The 7500-nt window shown below is 14.7% G+C and overlaps 2 protein-coding genes and 5 non-coding genes across 7 annotated transcripts in view; 6 read left to right on the top strand and 1 right to left on the bottom strand.

The window, feature by feature from the left end:
* Positions 1 to 377, bottom strand: part of PF3D7_1109900 (60S ribosomal protein L36) — a gene marked incomplete at both ends in the record, with an annotated part of 652 nt that extends 275 nt beyond the window's left edge. The window contains 2 exons of the mRNA XM_001347743.2: positions 1 to 21; positions 335 to 377. The exon at positions 1 to 21 is cut by the window's left edge and continues 275 nt beyond it. Of these exons, the coding sequence (XP_001347779.2) occupies positions 1 to 21; positions 335 to 377 (64 nt within the window). The remainder of the gene's footprint in view (positions 22 to 334) is intronic.
* Positions 378 to 2164: 1787 nt separating this feature from the next.
* On the top strand, positions 2165 to 2249 carry PF3D7_1109800. The gene has a single exon (XR_002966643.1). It is a non-coding gene; the product is annotated as a small nucleolar RNA snoR12 (small nucleolar RNA).
* A 1920-nt stretch (positions 2250 to 4169) lies between these two features.
* PF3D7_1109400 (essential nuclear protein 1, putative) lies at positions 4170 to 6857 on the top strand (the record flags this gene model as incomplete). Its single annotated transcript, XM_001347742.2, has 6 exons — positions 4170 to 4673; positions 5168 to 5536; positions 5830 to 6000; positions 6094 to 6199; positions 6576 to 6692; positions 6814 to 6857. The coding sequence occupies 6 exons, from the start codon at positions 4170 to 4172 to the stop codon at positions 6855 to 6857; spliced, it is 1311 nt and encodes a 436-aa protein (XP_001347778.2).
* On the top strand, positions 4789 to 4991 carry PF3D7_1109700. The gene has a single exon (XR_002966642.1). It is a non-coding gene; the product is annotated as a small nucleolar RNA snoR11 (small nucleolar RNA).
* Positions 5661 to 5743, top strand: PF3D7_1109600. The gene has a single exon (XR_002966641.1). It is a non-coding gene; the product is annotated as a small nucleolar RNA SNORD127 (small nucleolar RNA).
* On the top strand, positions 6356 to 6440 carry PF3D7_1109500. Its single transcript, XR_002966640.1, has one exon. It is a non-coding gene; the product is annotated as a small nucleolar RNA snoR09 (small nucleolar RNA).
* Positions 6858 to 6992: 135 nt separating the features above from the next.
* Positions 6993 to 7060, top strand: PF3D7_1109300. The gene has a single exon (XR_002966639.1). It is a non-coding gene; the product is annotated as a small nucleolar RNA snR61/Z1/Z11 (small nucleolar RNA).
* The last annotated feature ends 440 nt before the right edge of the window (positions 7061 to 7500 follow it).

The following is a 7500-nucleotide window of genomic DNA, read 5'->3' as shown; positions in this document are numbered from 1 at the left end:
CATGTCCACTATTAAATCCAACTATGAAGTGGCAACAAAAGGAAAGAAAAAGGAAAAAATAAATAAAATATAAAATAAAATATAAAATATAAAATAAATTTGTAACATTTTTTGTCATAACATATAGGTAATATTCACAAATATAATATATATATATATATATATACATAATAATGTTATATATTTAAAAAAAAATACTAACATGTAAAACAACATATAAAATATACATATTGTTATTAATATATTATATATATAATATATATATAAACTTATAAATTTTCATTCTTTTTTTTTTTTTTTTTACTCTTTTTCTCAATTCTTTAAATATATTTACCTGCTATTCCTGTGGCTGGCTTAATGGTTGATTTCCTTCCCATTTTTATATATTTATAAAATAATGATAATTATTATAAAAAAAAAAAAAAAAAAAAAACTTTTACTTAAAAATTTAAAAACGTTTAAATTTTTATTTTACAAATTAACAAATATATATATATATATATATATATATATAATATATATATTATAAAATTATATTTTATGGAAAACTTTAGAAAATAAAAAATTTTTATTTTTAAAAAATATTTCCTTCTTTCTTTTTTTTTTTATTTATTAACAAATAAAAAATGAGAAAAAAAAAATAAATAAAATAAAATATAAAATATAAAATATAAAATATAAAATCGTTCCACAATTTTTATTTTTTACCAAATATTATGAGTATATAATATATTATTATATATAAAAATATTTATATACATATTATATATATATATAGTATTTTATTTATACATATAATATTTTATTTTATATTAGTTTTCATTATGTTCTTAATTTTTATTAAGATAATTTTTTTTTAATACGTGTTATTATTTTTTTTTTTTTAGCCTAATAATAAATATATATATATATATATATATATATAACTATGTTTATTAATTTTTTTCTTTTTAACCTTAGTAAATAAAAATAATATATAAATTATTACATATATATATAATATATATATATATATATATATATATATATAGATGTATTATATAAAAAACAAATATTTTATATTATTATAAATAAGAAAATTCTTTTTTGCTGCTTAATATCATAAAATAATATTAAAGTATCCTTTATTATAATATATATAATATATAATATACATAATATAATAAATATATATTATTATATTAATATATATATAATTTTATTATTCATTTTTATATTTTTTTTTTCCCTTATTAGTGTTAACAGTGGTTATTACTATATTTATTTTATATATATATATATTTTTTTTTTTTTTTTTTTTTTTTTTTTGAGAGATACATATATTGTGGTGAAAAAAAAAGATATAGTATATTTATTAATATTTTGTAAAAAATATAATAAACATATTTTAAGTTACATATTTAACATAATTATTTAAATTTATATATTTTTTAAAGTATAAAAATAAAATTTTATTACTATTTTTTAGAATATTTTCTTTTTATTAAAATTTAATAATTAAAAATATTATATATATATATAAATTTCTTTTATGTTTATATGCATAATATAATATTTATATAAGTACTTTTACTAATAAAAGATGATGATGATTATATTTATAAAAAAATATCTTTGTTTTTTGTTTAGATAAATAAATATATTATATGAAAATGTAATAATTATATATAATAAAATATATATTATATTATAATTATATTATATATAATTATACAGTTGAATTCCTTTAATTTTTAAGGTTTATATAAGTTCATATTTTTTTTAGTTTTATTTTTATTATTTTTATTTTTTTTTTCACATAAATAATATATTAATTTTTAAAAAGAAGAATTAATTTAAAAAGTAAATATAAAAAAGCATCATACAAAAAAAAAAATGTATTATTTTTCAAATTTGGAAAAATATAAAAATTAAAGAGAATAATAAAACCCCAAAAAATTATTATAAATAAGATTATAATTCAATATAAAATAGATATATTATAATATAAATATAAAAAAAGGTGTTATTTATTATGTATTATCATTTCTCATAATTTCGTCAACTTTTTTCTTTTTATTATTCCTTCCTAAAATAGTAAGTATTATGTTATATATATATATATATATATATAATGTGACCCTTTTATAAGTATAATAAATTATACGTTATTATTACTTTTTATTTTCTGTGATGATTTTGTATAAATTATTTGACAAGCATATGTCTGATAAAAATTTATTTGATGAAATTTTTGAAAACTGAGAAAATAAAATTTAATAAGAATATTATAATATATATATATATTATTTATATATTTAAAATGAAAAAATATAAAGAGTAGTTAAATTACTAAACAATACATTAAAAGAACACCATAAGGCAATTTAATAGTTCAAATGTTATTTTTTTAAAATATAGGAATATATATATATATAAATATATATATATTAATCTACCTTTTAATTATCTTTGTATTATTTATATGTTCAATGTAAACATATATATAATATATATATATTATAAATATTTGTGTGCTACTTTTTTTCCTTTTTAAAATATTCATTATTTCTTTAATATGAATGTTCCTATTATTTTAATATATTAAGGAATAACATAATAATAAAAACAATTCGTATATAGCTAGCCAAAAAAAAAAAAAAAAAAAAAAACACATCCCTATATATCTTTAATATAGTTTTCCTTTTGAAAAATCACAAAGCAGTATTCTCATTATTTATAAATTTATATATGATAAAATAAAAAGATGATACTTATAAAATATTATAAGAATAAAATACGGAAAATAGTTGCTACTTCTTTAAATATTCTACAACTTTATAGAAGTGGTTTTATATATATATATATATATATATATATAAAACCACTTATATAACCTATATGGAAATTTTGCCTTATATTTTTTTTTTTTTTTCCCTAAACAGCCAAAATGAAAAAAAAAAAAAAAAAAAAAAAAAAATATATAAAACATTATAAATTAAGGCACATTAATATATTATATATATATATATATATATATATATATATATATATGTAATATTATATATAAATATATAATAATAATAATTAAATATCTTTTTATTTGAAAATAATTGTTATAAGGATTTATTAAATTTATTTTTTTGTAAACCATATATATATATAAAATCTATAAAATTTTATTATATATATATATTTTTTTTTTTTTAATTTATTAATATATTTTATATTTATTTATTTATTTATTTATTTTTGTTTACATCCTTGTTTTGTTTGAAGATAAAAAAAATAATAATAATTAAAATATAATTTGTAGATATTATTTTTATTATATAAAATATGCTTGAGATAGAACTAATGAATGATACTTGTATAAATAATATTATGTATAAATAATATTATGTATAATAATACTATGTATGTATAATATATATTAAATATATAATTATATTATATTTTTTTCCGTAAGGTTAAAAATTTTTATAACGTATATAAAAATAAAATTATAATAAAATTTTATTATATTTATATAAAAATTAAAATATTATTATATATTATATGAATATATAATAATTTATTAATGTATATTTTATATTTATATATTATATTTATATTTATATTTTATATTTATATTTTATATTTATATTTTATATTTATATTTTATATTTATAATTTTTGTTTATTGATTTATTTGTACTTATATATATATTTCATTATATTAAATAATTTTTATTTTATTATTTTCTTTTTTTTAAGATGTTACTTCCATTTGTTTGCTTGTTCTTATATAAATAAATGGGGATCCAAATATTTAATAATTAATATATCAAAGAATATAATATAAAACAATATATTTATATATATATATATATATATATATATAGAATTTTCTTCCGTATAAAAATGTAGATATATATATATATAATATATTTCTCCTTTTTTATAAATATAATATTAAAATATATTATATATATATATATATATATATAATATATATGTAATATATTTTGATAAAAAAAAAAAAAATAAGTATGAGTCAGTTAAAATGTTCAATTTTTTCGTCTGTACCTTATTTTATTTTTATTTTTTTTTAATGTTTTGTAAACAGTAATGATATTTGAATAATTTTATTGTTTTTATTATTATTCATTTATTTCTTTTTATTCAATTTTAATACACTTTAAAAAGAAATGAGTAAACATAAAGTGAGAAAAAAACACAAGCACTTGAGGACCTTTGAAGAGGATCTAAAAAATGAAGTGATTGTGAAAAATAAAATAATAAAAACGAAAAAAAACAAAGATAAGCATAGAAAAGAAAAGTTTAGAATAAAGAACAATGAAATGCATATTCATAAAAAGAAAAAAAAAAATGACGTTCATAAAATTTTAAATTTAGCGAATGAACAAAATGAAGAAGATTTAGATTATGATATAAATAATATAAATGATGATAATAATGAAGAAGCTGATAAGTTTTTACACTTTGATGACATTATTGAAGAAAACATAACAAATGATAATGATATATTTTTTAATGAAAATAAAAACCTTCCTTATAATACTAACACAGAAGAAGATGTAGATTCTAAAGATATTTTTGAAGAATTAAATATTAAAATTATGAACGACTCAAAACATGTGTCCTACAACAAAATGGAGAATACCACACAAGAGCCAAATCCATCCACAGAGGTAAAAAAAAAATACATACATATAAATATATATATATATATATATATATATATATATATATATTTTTTTTTTTTTTCCTTGTGTGTATATGTTATTGGTGATTACCTTTTAAGTTAAGAGCAATTTTATTATGTTAAGATTATATATTGTACATTTCAAGTACATATATATATATCTACATATATAAAAATATATAAAAAAAAAAATAATAAATAATATAATTGCTTAAAAAAAAAAACTTGAAGTTAGCACGATAATCAGGGCATAAGATGTTATAAATTGTGAGCATCCTATGCAGTACAAGTTTGTGCACAATTATAAAAAGAAAAAAATTATATAGTATAATATAATATGATATAATAATAATAAATAAATTAAATGTATTTTTGTATGTGTATATATAAATACATATGAAGGACTTGCTTTTAATTTTTCACATACATATATATATATATATATATATATTTATATTTATTTATTTATTTTTTTTATAGGATAAAGTAAATTTACTTGTAGAAAAGTGTTATAGAACCATAGGTGAAGATTTAGCACATTATAAAAGTGGAAAACTACATAGAGCTCTTACGATTTTGACGAAATCATCGAAATGGTATGAATACTTATTATTAACAAAACCAAAAAAATGGACAGCACATGCTACTTTTGAAATTACGAAGCTTTTCTCTTCAGGATTGAAGGAAAAGGAAGTTAGTAAATTTTATGAATTCATATTGTTACCAATAGTATTGGAAAATATTGACAAGAATAAAAAGCTGGATGCTTTTCTTTATAAGGCATTAATAAAAGCTTTGTATAAATCAAAATCTTGGTTTAAAGGGATACTCTTTCCCATCTTACACAGGGTAAGAATAAAACTAAATAAATGTAAATCGATATATATATATATATATATATATATATATATGTACATATGTATATATCACTATTTCTATAAAAAAATGTATAAGCAAAATATATTACGATTTTCGTTTTATATGATGATTAGTCTTGTCTGAATATTTAATTTTAAAAAATGAAGACAATAGTACTGCCCCAAACTGATTAAAACAATTAAATTGTATATGTGCTAATATAATATAAATATATATTATATATATATATATATATTTATTTATTTATTTATTTATATTTTTAGGAATGTACCAAAAAACAGATGATAATTATAGGAAGTGTAATTCAAAAAATGAGTATATCCATAAATTGTGTTGTTTTAGCACTTGATGAAATATTTTCCTTTTCTTGGAATTCCATAATATCATATATTTTAATACTTTTATTTAATAAGAAATATGCTTTTACAAAACAGGTAATAAAAATAATATATACATATATATATATATATATATATTTGTTATAATTATATATCCTTATGTTTATATTTCTTTTTTCTTTATTATAGTGTATTGACAATTGTGTTAATTACTTTCTTCGTTTTGAAAATTATCAAGATGTTTTATCAATCAATTGGCATAAATCTTTGTTAACGCTCGTTCATAATTATAGAGGTAAAACATAAATTAATGTAATAAACTTTGATAATACCATCCAATATATAATTTTATAAATAAATTAATATATATATTAAATATATGAGCCACATGGTTATAAAAGAAGAATATAAAGAAAAAAACTTTTTTTTTTTTTTTTTTTTTTTTTTTTTTTAAATGATGAAAACGTACGCTTGGCATCTGAATAATTTATTTGAAGATAAATTTTTAATCAGTTATCCCTATCTGATAAAAAAAAAAAAAAAAAAAAAAAAATAAGAGAGATATATTTCATAATGAAAAATAAAATATAAAAGAAAAAAAAAAAAAAAATTAATACATATATATATATATATATATATGTATACATTATATGTACATATTTTATATGTAGGCCTAATGTGTGACACTCAAGTTGAGGCATTAACCCATTTAGTTAAAAAAAAAAATCATCACCAGATTTCAAGTGAAATAATGAAGCATTTATATTCACCAACATCCCTTATGAATAGTAAACAAAATAATATGATAAAACATTTTTAAGACAAATATATTTATATATATATATATATATTGATGTTGTAATATTTTAATTAAAATATTATTTTTTTATTTATTTATTTATTTTGTAGAAATAAAAGATATAAAAGTAAACAGTGAAGAATATGTAGTGTAACTTTTGTTTATGACTAACCGCATTTTAGTATACAAAAGGTATGATATAAAAATAAAGAAATTAACATATATATATATATATATATATATATATATATATGTATTTATTTATATTTTATAATTTATAATAAAAATAATGAAATGATGAAACAAAACAGTTCTGCTTCTGAATTTATTTTGATGATAACTATGCCCAACTGATCTCATAATTTTTATTATATTTATAGAATGAATAAATAAAATAACATGTATAAATGTTAATATTTAACTTTTTGAGGAAAAAAAAAAAAAAAATAATAAGATAATAAAATAATAATATAATAAAATAATAATATTATAAAAAAAAAATTTTAACTTTTTTTTTTTTTTTTTTTTTTTTTTTTTTTTTCCTTAAAATGAATAATCAACTTTATTAATAATTTATTTAATTTAACATTGTAATTATTAGAGACACATTAATTTTATATGTTCTCTATATATATTTATATTTATTTATTTATTTATTTTTTTTTTTTTTTTTAGATAAGAAGGGAGTGAATATATCCAAAAAAGAAAGTCTCATAAAGAATACGTTACGAATTAGGATATATAAATTAAGATGACATTATATATATATATATATATGTGTGTTTTTTTTTTTTTTT

The sequence above is a fragment of the Plasmodium falciparum genome (assembly GCF_000002765.6).
Source record: "Plasmodium falciparum 3D7 genome assembly, chromosome: 11".
Taxonomy (NCBI): Eukaryota; Apicomplexa; class Aconoidasida; order Haemosporida; family Plasmodiidae; genus Plasmodium; species Plasmodium falciparum.
This window is presented reverse-complemented; position numbering and strand designations above follow the sequence as displayed.